The sequence below is a fragment of the Anser anser genome (genome assembly GCF_964211835.1).
Source record: "Anser anser genome assembly, chromosome: 18".
Taxonomy (NCBI): domain Eukaryota; kingdom Metazoa; phylum Chordata; class Aves; order Anseriformes; family Anatidae; genus Anser; species Anser anser.
This window is the reverse complement of record NC_139739.1, coordinates 2,914,563-2,932,075: the sequence shown is the minus strand read 5'-3', so window position 1 is coordinate 2,932,075 and position 17,513 is coordinate 2,914,563. Positions and strand designations below refer to the sequence as shown.

Sequence of the window (17,513 nt, the reverse complement as noted above, 5' to 3'; positions counted from 1 at the left end):
CCCGCCGCAGGAAGATGGCCGCCCGCGCCCGTGGCCTCTCCTTAGCTGTCTGCTCGGGGCCGCCTTTAGCGCGCCGCCTAAGAACGCGAGCCCGATGCAAGCCGCGCGCTGATTGGCCGCCGCCGCCCGCCGCCGCTCCCCAGCCAATTGCCCGCCCGCGGCCCCGAGCTGCGGCCCCGCGCCCGCCGCCGCCGCCGCCGCCGCCCCGCGCCCGGCTCCGCGCCTCCGGAGGGGGGGGGGGACCGGGGAAAGAGGGGGACCGGGAGGCGGGGGGGGGGCACGGGGCAGCCGCGCGGCCTTTAAGCCCTGAACAAAATGGAAGCTCGCCGCTGATTGGCTCCCGGGGCTTTAATAGGCAAAACCGGCCCCGTTTTGTTTTTTTTTTGCCTTTTTTTTTTTTTCCTCTCTCGGTGTCCTCCCCCCGCCGGGTGTCGCCGCGTTGTGTGTGTGTGCCCCCCCCCCCCCCCCTCCGGTCTTCTCCATCCCCGCCCCGGCTTCGCCGAAGTCTCCCCAAAGTTGTCCCCACCTATCGGCCCATCTCGTTTAGAAACGCTCGGCGCTAAGGTAAACGCAGCGGGCAGATTCCACGCTGCAAACCCTTCCGCGCGTCACGCCGGGGGCGGGCAGCCTCGAAAAAAAAATAAAAATATAATAAAAAAATATTAAAAAACCAAAAAGCCCCTCCGGGGGGAAGCGAAGAAGGGGGGGGGGGGGCTCATGCCGGCGGGCAGGGCGGCGGAGGGGCGGCCGGGGGCTGCCCGCCGTGAATGTGCAGGCGGCGGAGGGCGGCTGAGGCGTTCGCGGCGCTCGCAGCGGTGAATTGTGGGAGGCCGCCGCCGCCAGCAGCGAGCGCACACACACACACACACACACACACACACTCACCACACACACACACACTCACCACACACTCTCACACACACACACACACACACGCGCGCACAATATGTGGTGGCTCGCGAAAACGGGAGGCAGGAGCCTGGCGGGCAGCCCGCGCCGGTAACCGGCCCCATGTGAGGCGGGGGAGCTGCGCCTTTCGCCGCCCGGAGACGCACGGTCGGCCGCCGAGCGCGATGTCTTTCCGAGACACCAAGGCGGGGGAGAAAGCCAAGCACCCCGAGGATCATGGCAAAAAGCAGAGTTCAAGTGAGATTCGGGCTTTTTTTTTTCTCCTTCTCCTTCCTTTCCCTTCCTCCTCTCCCTTTCTGCCTCTTGTCTCGCTGGGGTGGAGGGAGGGGGGGGGGGGACCCGGCTCGCGATTCCCCCATTTTAGGGCTCGCTTCGCTGTGGATTTCCTCCCTGCCTGGGTGTGTGGAGCGGGCGGCTCGTTTAAAAAAAAAAAAAAAAGGAAGAGAGGAAAAAAAAAAAAGGGCTCTTTGTTGGATATTTTTTTTTAACTTCACGGTTTTCTGGGTGTTTTTGTCTTTTCCCCTTCACCCCCCCCCCCCCCCTCCTCTTTCCCCTCCTCTCGCCCCCCTGCCCAGGTTGGATCAACGGAATGGAGAACAGCACGCAAGCCAGCACTTCTGTCGAGAAAAGAAATCACCATTGGAGAAGTTACAAGTTGATTATTGACCCGGCTCTGAAAAAAGGACAGCACAAACTCTATCGCTACGATGGGCAACATTTTAGCATGCCGGTGAGCGGAGGGGAGGGGGGGAAAGGGGGGGGGCTGTGGTGTTTCCCCCTTTGTATCGTGCCCCCCCCCCAGCCCTGCACGCCTCACCCCCTGTCGGAGCTGGCATTTTGGGGGCTGGGGGTCTCCCCAGGTCGCGGTCACCCCCCGGCACAGCTGAAGGGGGGCCCGGGGGGGACAGGCACCAAAGTTACCGCCACCTGACACTGTGCATTCAACTGTCAGGAGCCCGAGCAGGAGCCCAAACCTGCAGCTTTCTTTCTGTGTTTCCAATCCGTGTGCATTTCCCAGCAGTGTTGCAATTTGACACGTGTGTGTGTATGCGTGTGTGTGCTTTTCCCTTCCCTCGAGACAGCCCCTGCTTCCTTGGGGTTTATGTTTTTGTTTTATTTCTGTCTTAAATTTCAAGCACTGTTGTTGTCGGTTTTGTGCTTTTTCTCCTCCTCCTCCCAGAACTCGGGAATCGCTCCTGTGGATTGTGTCAGGGATCCCCGAATAGGGCGAATATGGACCAAAACTAAGGAGTTGGAGCTCTCTGTCCCCAAATTCAAGGTACTGCCCCGACTTTTGGCTTTCGCTTTGTATTCTTGTTTACTCGGGAGTGTAGCTTGACTTCCAAACAGTTTAATGAACCGTTTAAATGACAGTCGTCTCCCTATTAACATTATTATTCAGCAAACCGTTTAACAATAATCCTGTTCTATAAAGATAACGAGAAATCCATACATCTGTCTAACGAGATCCCTTGGACGTTTTGGAGCCGTGTCTTGGGGGGCTTCTCCTCGGGTTGGGGGGCAGCAGAGGGGGGCTCTGCTGACAGCACTGCTCCGACCGGGGCGCCGGCTCCGGTCAGCGGCTGCGGGTTCATCCGTTCATCCCACAGCCTCGGAGGCAGCTTTCTTTCCCCAAAGTTTGCAGGAGGCTTTAACCCTCTCCCTCCCGTGCCATCCCAATGCCCTCCTCCGTGCTCTTTAACGCCGCCGGTTATTGTTACCGCCTGCCCCCCCTTGTGCCCTCTTCCAGATTGATGAATTTTACGTGGGGCCAGTGCCTCCCAAGCAGGTCACCTTTGCCAAGCTGAACGACAACATCCGCGAAAACTTTTTGACCGACATGTGCAAGAAATACGGCGAAGTGGAAGAGGTGGAGATTCTCTACAACCCCAAGAACAAGAAGCACCTGGGCATCGCCAAAGTCATCTTCGCCACCGTCAAGGGTGCCCGGGAGGCCGTCCAGCACCTTCACAACACCTCCGTCATGGGCAACATCATCCACGTGGAGCTGGATACAAAAGGTGAGGGGCACGTTTCGGCCTGACGCGGTGGCGGTTCGCAGCGCCCGTGCCCTGCCTCTCCCCGAGCAGATGCGATTGCAGGACCGCAAGGGCTCGGCGATTAAAAATACGGAGGGAGCGCCCCTGTCCCCCCGCGTGCGTGTCTGGTTTCTGGGCCCTTTGCAAGTCACGTGGAGCCAAATGTGTTGTCAGTTGCTAGGAGACAGCCCTGTAATTTGCAAAATGCTGCCATCCTGCCGCCCCTGCTCCCCCAGCACCCGCCGGCTGCGGGGTCCTGGCCCTGCTCAGCCTCCCCCCGGGGCTGCCAGACCCCCCTGGCTGGCAAAGTTTGGGCTTTTGGGCAAACCTGGGGGTTCCTGGCGCCCAAAGCAGGGGGATTCTGGCTGTGGCAGCGGGGCTGGGTGCCGTCCTCCGCGTGCCTGGCATTTCATTGATGCTTAGTGGTGAAATCCCGGCTGGCAGCAGAGGAGTGCACAGCACTTGACAGCGTGAGTGTGCGAGAGAGTGTGTGTGCAAGTGTGAGGCTGTCTCTTAAAGCCACAGGAGCCCCGCGTCCCACACGTAACCAGCCCCAGACCTGAGCGCTGGGGAGCCCATAAAGTTTGTGGGAGCGTGGAAACGCTGCGTCTTACTGCTTTCTCTCTTCTCTTTCCTCCAAGCCTGCTAGTGAAACACTTGGCTAAAATGTGCCCCAATCTTAAAAATCCTCCACTGCTGAAGGGGTGTAGACATAAACACGGTGCAGATCAGTTGTCACTTGTACTTACTCCTCATTGCAACCGTGGCACTTCCAGCTTAAAGCAGACTTGCTGCACTTTTTCTTGGGAAGAGGACATTGTTAGCACCGTTTTCTTCCAAAAGAGAGAAAAAAAAAGTGTAATGCTGATGTGTTTGTTCTGTATGACATGGTTTCGACAGTTTTGTGTACAACCTGTGCAGCAGCCGGTATGCCACACGTGGTAAGAGGGTGTAGTAGGACGTTAACTGACGTTACTGAGCTCCGGTAGAGGAAGAATCACAGCAGCACTCTAATATTTTCTCTTGTAAGCTAACCTTGGCTTTACAGACGTGTGCTTTGAAATTCTAATATCATTCGATTCCACAGACAGGCTCTTCCCCTGCTTACTTGGAAATTTGAAGGTTAAAATTCCATTGAACAAAAAATTAACCGTTTGTAGTTTTAATAATGCAAGCTACCGCAGGCTTATAGGTAGAGAGATCTCAGTGACAGGCATTTCAAACGAGCTGATCGTACTACATTCCTCCTTGTTTTCCTCCATTCATAAACTACTCACAAGTCTCGGACAGACAGCTGTTCAAGAAAGTTAGCTGCCCATCAGGGAAAAGAGGGCTTTCAAGCTTCTGTTCCTTGGGAGAAAACATCAAAATCTTAGTTTTAAATTGCATTTTTGTTTCATTTGCCATCTGTGTGCTTCTAATCTGTTTTTTTTTCTTCTGCAAATGTATCGAGTTGGCTCTAAAAGAGTAAGACTGTCAGTGTTTTATAAGCTGACAGAGTCAAGTGAAAATATTATTCCTGAAGTAGCATTAGCAGGTTAAGTCATTCTTCATGTATATCTGCCTGTATGTGTGTGTATCTGTGTATATATATATATTTATATGTATTTCAAGCTATATATATTATCCCAAATTTCTTTCTAGCATTCAGCTTTCCAAGAGCATGGTAGAATTAATGGTTGGTTGAAAGCTTGATTTTTGTAGTCTAGCGAAATAAATACGAGGAGCAGAAGTGTTTTATCTGTCTGACCTGACCACAAGCCTGGGAATCTGGAACTAATAATTCCAGCTCCCTAATCTAAGACGGGCTAATTTAAAGCAACTTCTCTGCCTCAGTTTGTCCCGCAGGATGGACACATTTAATAATTACCTGGCCTTGGAGAAATAGCTGAGAGTAGTTTCACATTCATAAAGCTCTTTGAAAATGAAATTGTGACTTTTATCAGGGATCCAAAAGGAGTTATGAAGCTTTCTAACAATTATTTTACATTTATTTAAAAAATGGTTTTAAAGTAAACCCAACACTTCCGTATCCACGACGCTGTGGTTTCCTGGGGGTGTGCATGTGTTAATAATTCCAAGCATTTTAGGCCTTGTCTTGAAGAGATCTATTTTGTTATGACTTCAGCTGAACTTAAGCAGTTTACATAGTTGATGGTGTGGCTCAAGGCTTTATGAAATGAGATCTGAGAACCAAATAACCTCATCTACAGCATTTGTTCAAGATAAGTCAGTCCTCTCCCTGTGCAGCATCAGGCTGTGGGTGCTTTGCTTTCAAATTGCCCGGGGTGATTTGCAGGCAGCTTGGGGTTCGATCCTGCAGCATTAGCCAGGGAAGTTGTGCTGGTCCAGGGGAGTTCTTGCCTGAGTTCATGCTCTGGGCTCAGGTGCTGGCCCTGTCCGTTTTCCTACGTATTCCTTATCTTCCAGAGCAAAAGCCAGCAAACAGTCTTGGAGTCTGGTTCTGTTCCTTTTGAAGTGGATGACAAATTTCTTGCCGACTGCAAAATAAGTAGGACTGGGGTTTTGTGGTAATGAAAAACCCAATTTTAAGAACTGGGTCTTACCTAGAGTTCAGGGCTGAACTGGGAATGAAAAGACTGAGTCTCAGTAGCGATACACGGGCCGTTTTGGTTCTCTAGCTTTTATTCTTTGAAGGATGCCATCGAGCACACCTTTGAGTAGGGGAAAAAAGGATCAGCCAGTGTCTTTTTGGAAAAGCACCGCTAACGGTTTTGTCCTTGGCTTTCCCAGGCATCGTGTTTGCGTTAATAGCAGCCAGTTTCTGCTAGCAAGGTGGGTTGCGAGAGCTTTCTGAAGTGGCTCTGGGTGTTGGCAGAGCCTTGTCCCTTTGGTGAGAGTTTCACTTCTCAAATCTGCAGACTATTTGCTTGGCACGTTGGAGGGGAGGGAAAGTGGTGCTCTCCAAAAAGCATGGTGAAGAGCAGAGCTGCCAAGCAGACTGAGAAGGATTTAGGAAACCTCCTTGTCTTGGCTTGAGAGAGGAGCGTCTGACTTTGCTTGCCCTGCAGATTATTTAGAAACGATCCCTACAAACCTCAGAGGTGATGCTTGCTCCCCCGTGGCAGGGATGTAGCAGGGGCGTGCAGATGCCAGGAATACATATTTTTACACAGGCTACGTTATTTCTGTTTATTAAACTCTTCCCATTGTGGTTTGTGCAGGTGAAACCCGCATGCGGTTCTACGAGTTGCTCGTTAATGGTCTTTACACTCCTCAGACCCTTCCCGTAGGCACCGAACAGGACGCATCGCCAACTGTGAATGAAACCCTCCAGGTATGGTTTGCTTGGCTTTTTTTTTTCTGAGAGTAGCATTGTAGAAAATTCTAAACGAACCCTTCATTAAATTTAGCTTTTTAACACTATTGGTTTAGCTTCTTTTGTCCCGCCAGTTTCAGTGGACGTTACTACTCCCCATTTAAATACTCCTTGCTCCTAATTGCCATAGCATGTGTAACTGCAAACGCAATGCACGTGGCCAGTCTCTGAGCCCGTGTCTGCATAGCGTGGTAAGTGCTCTTTGTATTTCTGCATGGAAAATACCTGCTGAACCGACAGCACGTGCCCTGTTAATGTTCGAGATTCCTGCAGTTAAGAGGACGGATTGGGTCTGTCCCTGAGATGAGATTATTCCCTTGAAGACAGGGGGAATGATTTAAGTGGTACATTTGGCCTGGTGTCTGCAGTAGGTAATCCTTAGCGCGTGTGCTCCTCAGCCGTAAGGGGGGAAAATACCAAATCTTGAATAGTGGCGTCAATTCTCCAGAATCTTAATTAGTCACTGGGATCAATTTTTAAGAAAAGCAGCGTGCAAAATTCTTGGGTTCTCTCAGTATTTAGGGTACGATTCTCTAAAATGGGTTTGTGCAGGTAACTGCTCCCCTACAAACCCCACTGGAACGAGGAGGGTGAAGGGAAATGAAGCCTGTTTGCGTGGGGTCACCAGCCCCCTTGGCTGATCTCAGCTTGCTTTGGCTCTGATCAAGGCTTGGGAACCCGTTTTAAGGCGTCAGGTTTTCAAAGAGATTTGGCAGAAGTTTTCGAAACTTTTAAGTATAAATTTCTTCTCTCAACTTCTTCGTGCTCTTAGGTCTCCTTAAAATGCCATAATTTCATTAATCTTGTAGTCAGGTGTTTACAGGACAGATTAAGAGATGTGCGTTGAATGTGAAAATCCCACTGATCTGAAAAAATAAAATCCTCCTCTTAGCTCACTGCTCACCCCTATGGCAACGAGGCAAGGCCCCTGCATCTCTTAACAAAACCACAGAGGCTGATTCTTCCTTACCTCCCAGCCAGGTGGTTTTTAGGGCAGAAGAGGAACAAGTAATGATTTTGCATTGAGCAGGGCCTGGCTTTGCTTTTCTGCCCGTTACAGCACATCCCAAATAAAATTGGCCAGATTTGTTCACTACTTTTTCAGGGTTAACAGCAAGATGCTTCATTGATGGTATCCCCCAAGTAATCCCTACTGTAATTAAGATAGGTTCTCTAGATATTGTGTTTGTATATTGTATTGTTATCCTGAATTGATTTTTCCCCCAATTACCACCAGAATTAGTGCTTTGTGAGTAACTTTAACTGTTTGCATCTCGTTCCTGTCACTGGAACCTGCCAGCAAGCTTGTTTGCTGTGGTAGTTCAGTAAAATGCTCCCGACGTTAGCTTTCCCCCTCGTGCAGAACAGCAAGGACCTGACACATCTGCGAGCCTCAGTCCCTCCCTTGAGACCGTATCCAAACCCCCCCTGGAAAAGAGCTCACGTCCCCACGAGAGGTGCGGAGGTGTGGGCTGTAGCAGGGAGCACGATGCGGCTGCTTGCCGAGCAGCTGAGGAAGAATCCTTCCTGATGTCCACGTGCTCGTGGTCCCTAGGGGCCACACCAAGAGCAAGGCAGCGTTAGGTGAGAGCTCGGCTGGGGTTTGCGGTGCTGGCGTGCGATAGCAGGTCGTTTGAAAGGCCTCTGCACCCGCCCGTGCTTGGGAGAGCGGCAGCCGGCCCGTAGTGTCACCACGTAGGTCGGCATCCCGGGGTCCTTTTGGGGAGCTGGAGCTCAGTCCTGCCTCTCCTGCTACCAGGAGGAGTCTCCGTGAGCTCTGGCTTTGCTTTATAGAAAATTGATTCTGGCGCTGATGTTCAGCAGGGCACTGTTATGACTCAGCAGTGTCTGAGTGGGAGCAGGGCTTCTCCTAGAAACCCCCTGAATGTGCCTGTGAAGTGAATTTCAGAGCAATTACTTGGCTGCTCCGTCGGCTTGGAGGGTTTCGGTTTTCAAACGCCATGTTCAGTGGTGCTCTACCTGAGCATTGTCTTTGTGCAGGGCTCACGACGTATTTTTAGCAGCTGGGAACTTTTTCTTCCCTTTCTGCCTGTAGCCTGCTCCTTCGCTGTTGCAGAGGAACGTTTGGCAGAGAGGGCGGTGGCGTGCAGCTCCTGCGGCTGGACCAGCGCAGAGCCCTCCTGCCTTCAGCAGGCCTCCGCGTTCAGTTTGGGGCTGACAGAGGGGTTTGACTGCAGGTTTGCAGTTTGCCGGTTTGCATGCTTTGATTTGCTCACACAAAAAGTTTTCTGAGATATGAAACCATCAGATTATGTCCTCAGACTTTGCAGTTTCAGTGCAGGATTTTTATCATTCCCTCCTTGCCGTGTCGACGCGCTGTATGGAGTTGCTAGAAACCTAAAAGTAGCTGCATTTCTGCGCGTCTTCTGCTCACCTGATGCTCTTGGGTATAGCTTATAAAGGATACTGTTTTATCTGCTTTCTTCCTTCTCTTAGAGGCAAGTTCCTCTTTGCCTGCCTTTTTCTTTTTAAATTAAAGGGAATTGTTCGTAATGGATAATGGTTTATGTTTTCAGCGATGCTATAACCTATTTTCTTTGCTATGGAAATCAATTCAAACTCTCAGGTACTCGTGTTCTCCGAAAACCAGACGGATTAGACAAATAGCTTTTAAAAAGTGTGTGTTTTAGGTGCTTTTCTCTTTCCTGTTTTTGTAGTTGACAGATTCCCTGAAACGCCTGAAAGACAGCAACCTTTCTTCTGCGGGCTCCTCCGTCACCCCGAACAGCAGCACGCCGTTTTCCCACGACACAGCCTATTCCAGCTGCCGGCAGGACACCCCGAACTCGTACAGCCAATTCACCCCGCAGTCCCAAGGCACGCCTCACACCCCGCGGCTAGGGACGCCGTTTTCCCAGGACTCCACGTATTCCAGCCGGCAGACGACGCCGGTGTACCACTTCGGGCAGGACAGCGGGTACAAACCCCGGAGACACGAAACCAAATTTACGGATGCCTACAACCGCCGGCCGGGCCATCACTACGTTCATAACTCGGCGGGTGTCTTCCGAGGGACGGAGCATCAGTTCGGCACGTACAAATCCCATCCGCAGGAGCCCGTCCAGTTCTCGCACACTCCTCCCCTGAGCCACTCTGGTTCTTCGAGTTACAAGTCTGCCTTCTCTCCCTACCAAGCACCAGCCGTGTTCCCCCAGTCCGAGGAGCAGCAGTTTCCCCAAACTTCCAGGGAGACGGAGTACCGGAGACCCGCGCCACCTCCCGCAGAGATGGTTGTGGAAAGCAGCGCTGCCACGAACATTGATTTTGTGCCGGTGAAGGAGAAACCGGAGGAACCTCCGCCCTTGCCAGATTCGAACTCTGCTCCTGAGCCAAGCGCACCATCTTTCTCTCAGACCCCAGAGAGGAGCGAGACCCCCGGCACCCCCACCATGGAGTCTGAAATGCAGCATAACAGTTTAGACTCAAGGATTGAGATGCTCTTAAAAGAGCAGAGAACAAAGTTACCCTTTCTTAATGAACATGACTCGGACACCGAGGTCCGAATGGAAGGTAGCCCCATCTCCTCCTCTTCCTCGCAGCTCTCCCCAATCCCGATGTACGGTTCGAACTCCCAGCCCGGTTACAGGGCTCAGACACCTTCCTCGCGCCCTTCCAGCACAGGCCTGGAGGACATTAGCCCCACGCCGTTACCCGACTCCGACGATGACGAGCCCATCCCTGGGACGGCTTCTCTCAGTCAGAATTCCAGGGGGACGTCGGAGGCCGGCATGACCCCCATCGATCAGCTCAGCAGGACCTCCAAAGCCGAGCCCTCGGAGGCTAAAGAAATGGTGCCTGGTGACCAGACCCCAACGTCCGAAAAAATGGATGAGGTAAGTGAGCTGGGACCGAGTTACGAAGCTCCGGACCTGGGCACGGAGTTGCGCTTATGGTTTTCCTTTAGTGTCGTTCAGAGCGTAGGATTTTCTGGTGGCTTTTTCTTTTACTCGAGGCAGCTGGAAACGAGCTAAATGTGACACAAAGCGATGGTCTTAACTTGCCCGTCTCCAGGTCTCTTTGTTTCTAGCAGCAGCCTGCTGCAATTTATAGCTTCAGGAGAGCTCGAGGGCTGAACAGGCCCTGGAAGTTTGGCCGCTGCTCACGCTGCGAATGTCCCGAGCGCCAACAGACCCTTAAGCCACCAGAGCGGTTAATCGAGCGCTTTCTGCCGTCGCTCTGGTCTCTGGGTGTGGGGGTGTGCGTGCACACACGCTTGCTTAACGGGGCTTTCGTGTTAGGCCGGAGTCTTGGACGTAGACTTTGTGACAGCTCTGCAGCTATTTATGCCGTCTGCCTGGAGCAGGGGGCGGTTGCTGGGCTTCAGTGCTCCCTTCGCTGGGAGGGAGCTGCCTGCCGGGGGATGCGCTCCCCCTGCGCTCTTCCAGCAGCAGAGCCGAGCTTGCTGCCTCTGCTGGGGCAGTGGTGGCCGAAGGGACAGCCAGAGCTGAGTGGGGTGGAGTGGGGCCAGCAGGCAGGAACGACGTTTTGTGGCGTGTCCGTTTGGGACCTCTGCGCGAAACCTGTGAGCGTCGCCGCAGCGGACGTGTGGGTCCTGTACGGCCGGGCCACGGAGCAGTCGAAACAGAGATCTTCCCAAATGCCGGAGCCTTTCTCCCCGGCGTTTAGGGCAGTAATGCAGCAAGTGCGACTGCTGTCCCTGGCGCACGAGCGCTGTGCGGTGAGGAGACCTCAGCCCTCCGGGAGGTCCGATTCGGGTAAATGCCCCGAGCGTGAGAGATCAGCCTCGTGTACTTGGGGGAGTTTGCTGGGGTTCACCCGGCTCAGTGGGTTTCTCTCCAGGGGTCCATGGCTGTGAGGTTTTCACCCCAGAACTGGCTGCGTTTAGGGCAGGGGGAGCTGCTCCTGCAGAGAGCGGAGCGGGAGGAGAGGCCCGCAGCAGTAACCCTGCCTGTCTGAGGCTCACCTAGGAGAAAGTGTAACTGCGCTGGATAGTTTGTGTTTTCTCCGTGCCTTTCCAAACCTGCCTGGCCTCCCAGTTGCCTTTTAGTCTTCGAAACAATTCGGTTGTTTGAGGACTCCTTCTTCATCTGGGCTGGACCAGGCTCCCCTCTTGGGAGGCACCTCGTGGCCGGTGGGACCTGGTGATGTGTTAATTAGGAACAGGGCTCTGATTCCTTAAGGTTGGCCCGGCAGGCTGAAGAGGGGATGCTCTAACTTGTTAAAACCCAGGAATAAATAAAACGAGGAAGGCTTCCGTCCTCTCCTCGCCGTTCCGGGCTTGGCTCTGCCGTCCTTACTCTTGCGCAAGAGAGTCGCGGGCGATTGGGAGCACGTTTAGGAGGATGGGTGAGTGCCAGCGTGGTGTGTGGGGTCAGGCACCTTCCGTGGCTGGGCTCCGCGTGGGAGGACCGGCCGGGCTGTCCCGCTTGCAGGTTGCGATGTGGGGCAGCGGCGTGCCGACGTCGGTCCAAGCCCGTGCTAAGCCTTTGTCTCCCCTTAACGAGACGCCGGTGTCAGAAGTTCACGCCGCCGGTGCTGCGATACCCCGCGGTACGATACCCCGCGGTATGGGTGCCTCGACCCTCGCGAGTCACAAGGGTGGGAGCGGGGGGCTCCGGGCGGGTCCCGCTGCCTTCCTCGTCTCCGCTCCCTCCCCGAAAAGTTGGCTGCTTGTTGTCGGAGCTGTTTGTTCAGCCCTCCTCTCGGTTACAAATCGCGCTAAGCTGTTCCGGCGTGTTGGAAAAGCTGCCTGCGCCTTCCGTTGCTCCTCCTGATGCACTGAAACCATCTCCATGTGGTTTTGCTTCCTTTCCCCGCCCTTCTCCCCCACCCCCAAAGGTTTTTTTTTTTTTTTGCTTCAGAAAAAGGCTCTCCTGGCTTCCCTCTCTTTTGCTGAAGGAGCAGAGCCGAACGGTGACTTACCGCAGGCTGAAATCCGAGCTGCAGCTTTGCAGCTGAGCCGGAGAGGGACACGGAGTGTGTCAGAGGGCTGGGAAGCCGAACCTCCGGCCCCGGCCCATTGCGATAGCACCGAGTGGCTTCCAGTACTGCGGGGACTCCTCCGGCAGAGCGGAGGGGAGGCAGCCCCGAGCGTTTCCAGCGGCTTCGGCGCGGGGAGCCGGGCAGAGGTGATATATTAGAGGAGGGAGGGCTCATTAAGTGTCACGAGGAAGCAATAAAGGGCAGAGAGTTCGAACTTCTTTGCTTCATATTCGGCTTTTGGAGGGCCCGAGCAGCCCCTGGCCTGCCCCCTTTGGTGGCTGCTCCAGCTGGGAACGTCTCAGGGCCCGCAGGGACAGCAGCGAAGCCGCAGGGAGGTTTTACTTGAGACAGCAGCGGCGTTTGAAGGACCTCCTCCTGTCCCCCTCAAAGCAAGCAGCATTTCTGTCAATGACAGCCGATACAGTAAACGTTTGTCCTGGAGGTGAGGCGCTGCCAGATCGTCAGGGAAGGTGACTGCCCTTCGGTGGAGAGGGGACGGGCAGGCCTGGCGATGGCTCTGCTTTGTCACACGGGACCCTGGAGCCTGGTTTCCAGACCCGCTGTGGTGCTGCGAAGCTAGAGCCGGGCTGCGGCCGAGGAAGGGCCCCCAGCGGCGATGCGTCGGCGGGGAAAGCGCTGCTGCGTGGGGTGAGGGGAGAAGAGGGCATCCCTCACGGGCAGCACGACCTGCCAGCCGGGAGGACGAGGCAGGGAGGGCTTTTCAAAACCTAAAAGATGACCAAGAAGGGAAAACGAGTTGTGCGGTTATCTTAATAAAACTTGGGAGGGTAGCAAAGTGCAAACTGCCCTTCCCGTGTTTCTGAAGGATAACGAGGCAAGAATTTGGATGATTTCTTCGTCGTGGGATCTTTCTGTGCCGCTCCAGAAGTGCAGGGGTTAGGGAAGTGCCGTCTGACGTTTTGACATCCCATCTGAGCCAGGTCTTGTTTTCGCTTGGCTCGGTACAGGAAGAGGCCCTGCCGCTGTGTGCCGGGGAGGGCGGCAGGATTAGAGCAAGTCACGTTGCTGTGTATCGATGGTGCCTTTCATGTTTCGGCTCACGAACGTATCGGTTTGTGCGCGTAGCCTGCGCGTAACAGGAAGGCCGCGTGATCGACGGGGGTATTCTTCCAGATCTACAATTCCAAAAGTGCTTTCTGATCAGGGATCAGCAGCCTCGCGTCTTCCTGGTGCTCCAGCTAAGCAGCTCCTTACCACGGTGGGAGGGCTGCCTCAGCCCTGCCAAAGAGAATCGTGAAAACAAAGATCCTGAGACACCGACGAGGTGCGAGCAGTCCTGCTGTGAAGTTCAGGGGGAAGCCTGGACGCTGAGGAGCGCGCAGCAGCCGTACAGGCACCTGGAAGCCGCTGCTGTCGCTTGTGCTCCGCGCCGGGCGGCCGTGGTGGCTTTGATGCCGTGCGGGACGCCGAGGTGCGTCCTACGGGACAGCACCGGCACCGCTGTGACGAGTCCTCGTGTGGTCACGGGCAGAGCTGGAAGAAATCCCTGCTGAAGCGTCACACCGTCCCTGCGGAGCGCGGGCAGGACGCGATGACACCCCTCAAGACACCCGTCGTGCCCCGGACCTCCCCACGCTGCCGCGTCCCCGTGCAGACCTGGCGGCGTTGCAGCACCCGGTGACCCGCTCCCCTTTTCTCTCGAGCTCCGCTCCACCTTCCGTTGTCAGCAGCGGGCGAGAGGGAAAGCGGCGATGCCTCGGCACGGCGAGAGCAGCCCCGGGGGTTTCCTCGCCAGCGGTCCGAGGGCCCCTTCGTGGGCTGCCGAGCGCCCGAGGGATGTGTTCAAGGTAAACGGCGGAGAAGGCAGAGCCTGGGAGCGGGGAAATCGGATCCCTTGGTTTCCACAGTAACTGTGCGAGAGCCCTCGTGCCATCAGGAGCTGGCAGGGATGCGTGATACACACGGGCCCACCTGGGAGCCGATTTACAGCCGGGGTGGGATCCGGCAGCTCTGGAGGGAGACGGGGGGAAGGGGACGTGGCGGCTGCTCTGAACGCATTTTTTTTTTTTTTAATTGAAGAAAGGAGAAAAAACGGAGAGCGGCGGCGTGTGCGCCCAGGCTCGTAAACGCTTTTTCAAATTTTCCTGCCTCCCGAGCTCTTGCGAAGGCGATCACGCCTGACGGAACCGGTTCCTAATGGAAACTCGACAACAAGGTGCGCGTGGTGACCGCGAGTTTCCAGAGAGGCAGCCAGCCCGTGCCAGGCAGCGGAGGTGCGGGTGGCTGCCGTGGTTCTGCGCGGGAATCGCAGCAGCCCTGCTGAAACTGAAATGAGAACGGGAGCGAGCCGCTTCAGCCGGGCTCCGGACAGAAGGGCAGCCCACAAATCCCACAAAAGGTGACTTCAATACGGCCCTGCACAGGCCCCGTGAGCCCGCGGTGCCGCGCTCGGCGCTGCGCGTTCTTCAGAGCTGGTCCTGGAAGGCCGCCGGCAGGGAGTGCTGCCTCGGGCACCCCGCTGCTCCCGAAAATCCCAGAAAGCAGAGGGCTCTGCTGGCGTTCGCAGGGTTGCGGTTGACTTTTGGCTTCTCGTGTTGGGCTCTGGGACGATTCTGGGAGCTCCGGAGCAAAGGGCTGGCCGGCCGCGTGCGCCTGGTGTGACACGGGGGCAAAGTGACCTGGGGGGGCTTGGCGGAGAAAAATCCCCATGGGGTGTTCGCCGGGTGCTTGTGAGGGAAAAGCTCAGCTGAGGGATGTTTGGCGGCGCGGTTTGGTTGCTCTGTGATGCCCGGCTATTTCGGGGGGGAGCATGTCTTGTTGGTAGCGCAGCTCGAACCGGTGAAGTGCTTTGGAGTGTAACTGAAGAATAGAAAGCAGGCTGTGGTTGGGAGGCTGACTGCTTCTCTCGCTCTCTCATATCAGGCCAGGGCTTTGAGGCTTTTCCATTTTGCATATCTCGTAGAAATGACACTGCTGTCCCTTTTTTAAAATCACTGTTGCCAATTATACTCTCGCCACCGGCTCGGTTCTGCCTCCCTTTTGCCACCGGTGCCCTTCCGTACGTTCTCAGTTCCTAGCGGGCCGGGTGCGTGGAACTGAATCGCTCGCTGAGAGGCAGAGTGCCGCTCCCGTCGTGTTTGTGTGGCGTGCCGATGTTCCGCAGCTCTGGAAGCCCGAATCCGAATCGCAACGTTCAACCGCAGCGCGCAGCTCACGGTGGAACAGCGCTCGCAGGTGAGCTCCGCAGACCGTTCGCAGCCGGAGCCCTCGGCTTTTGCTGCCTGCGGGGCTCTTCCTCTTCTTCTTGGCGCTGGGATTCGGGCTGCGACGCTGTGCGGATGGCATAAACGCAGCCTGTGGAGGCTGCCACCGGAGCGACACGTTTCTCCTCGCCGTTTCTCTGCCCCATCGGCGTTCTGGCCGCGTTCCGCGTCTGACGCTTGTGCCGAGTGACCGGGGGAAGGCGGGCGAGGCGCTGGGTGGCGGGCTGCGTCGCAACGCGCGCCGGCACCGAGAAAAGGCGCCAGCGCGTGAGGTAATCGGGAGAAATACTGAGAAAATAATCGCCGTTCACATATCGCGCTGGCAGCCGCCAGGAGGGCACCGATTTCTGGGGCTGGTTCTGAAGAAGACGGAGCCGGCGCCGCCCTGTACGTGGCTGCGCCTGACGCGGAGCGGCGAGCAGGCGAGCGCTGAGTCCAATTTCTGCTGCCTGCTGCCTTGCCTGCGCCCCCCGAGCAGGCACCGCTCATCAGCAAACGGCGCTTTGCATGCGCCTCAAGTTGGAGCCCCATGACTTCGCTCCCACCCCCACCTTCTATTAATTCTGGTTTTCAGCTCGGGGCGCTGGCTTGTGCCTGGCGAAGACGGGGCGAGACTCAGAACGAAAGCCGTGGGGCCGTTAGCTCCGTGCGTCACCCCCTGCCCACGAGGGCTCCCGCGGCCCAGGCACGTCGCTGCTGGCTCAGGCTTTGGTACGAAAGCGCAGCGCTCGCTTCGGGAAATGCTCGTTCATCACGAGAGAGAAAGGTTTCTCACGTTTTTCAGCTCCTAAAAACAAAGTGGCTTCAGAAAAGGAAGAAATGGGTCGGGGACAGAAGTCTTCTGAGATGTTTTTGGCGTGCTGAGTGCTGGTTTCCCAAGCTGCCAGCGGTGCAGGCAGGCCCAAGGAGGCCAAGATGCAAAGAAGCAGCCAGGCGGCAGCTCGGCGGTCCCGATTTCTCCCCGGCTGGCACGGGCTCGCTCCCGCGGGCGTTGCAGGAGCGCGGCTCCGGGAGCAGCGAGCGGAGGAAGTCGTTCGCGGCTGGGGCTCCGGCGCTCGCTCCCTGCGCGGGCGGTGCCGCGGGGAGGAAACGAAACTGCTGCTGGACCTGGGGCTGGAGGCAGCGCCCGCGGCTGCGAGGCTGAGCTGCAAAAGGGGCAAACGGCTGCAGGACGGCGTCCAGTTCCCGCTCGCCGGGACTCCGACCCTTTGCTGCTTCGTGGGGCGTTTGGATTTGCGGGCAGCTCTGCCGTGTGTGTGTTTCGCGGAGTTTGCGTTTCCGTGGTGCTGGTGGCTGTGTGCTAAGTGATTTCTCGCACACCTTCGGCCAGCTCGCGTCCCAGCAGCTCTCTGTGCCCCCGTCCTTCCCCCACCACGCAGGGTCCCCGCGTCGCGCGGCGTGTGTCGGTGCTGCTCCCTCCGGAGCCTGCGCAGGGACCGCTGAGGCAGGCGGCTTCTTTCCAGGTTTCCCTTCTCCCCCAGGAGCTTGTTATTTCTGGTGCCTCGTGTGTGCCAGGCTAAAAAAAAAAAAGAAAAAAAAAAAAACTGCATATTTCTGGTGCTAGCTGTGATACCTGGGGGAACGGGGAGCTCGGAGTGCCCGGGCTGGGCTTAGTGTCGCTGCGCGCCTCTGGGGAGGGCTCTCCAGCGACGTGGCTCTGTGTGGCTGCCACGAGCTGGCGTTTTGGTCCGTCTGCACGGTGCGGCTGGGAGGTCCTGGCGCAGGTAACGGAGACCTTGTCTTGGAAGGAGGCAGCTAAACGCCAGCAGCCGTTACGGCGGTGCCACGAGCGTCCGGGGGAAAAAATCACCGAGATAATAACAAAATCCGTAGTGCTGCGTAAAGGTGTTCGAGTTACAGGGAGACGGAAAGGGCAGAGTACCAGCTAGCTGCCACGGAGACGTGGGTGAGGGTGCGTTTGGGCGAGGGAACCTCAGTGAACGTGTTAGTGTGACGTGGGGGGGGGACGCGTCTCCCCGGTGTTCGGCGGCTGCGGCCAGGGAAGCGCCTTTGGGGGAGCCGGGCACCCGGCTGGGT

At 56.0% G+C, this 17,513-nt stretch overlaps 1 protein-coding gene across 1 annotated transcript in view; it reads left to right on the top strand.

Moving 5' to 3' along the window:
- The first annotated feature begins 468 nt into the window (after positions 1-468).
- The window catches only part of SETD1B (SET domain containing 1B, histone lysine methyltransferase), a 49,322-nt gene continuing 32,277 nt past the window's right edge, over positions 469-17,513 (top strand). The window contains exons 1-6 of the mRNA XM_083804266.1: positions 469-1,146; positions 1,485-1,639; positions 2,090-2,188; positions 2,660-2,930; positions 6,134-6,246; positions 8,967-10,142. Coding sequence (XP_083660392.1) covers positions 768-1,146; positions 1,485-1,639; positions 2,090-2,188; positions 2,660-2,930; positions 6,134-6,246; positions 8,967-10,142 — 2,193 coding nt within the window. The 5' untranslated portion in view covers positions 469-767. The remainder of the gene's footprint in view (positions 1,147-1,484; positions 1,640-2,089; positions 2,189-2,659; positions 2,931-6,133; positions 6,247-8,966; positions 10,143-17,513) is intronic.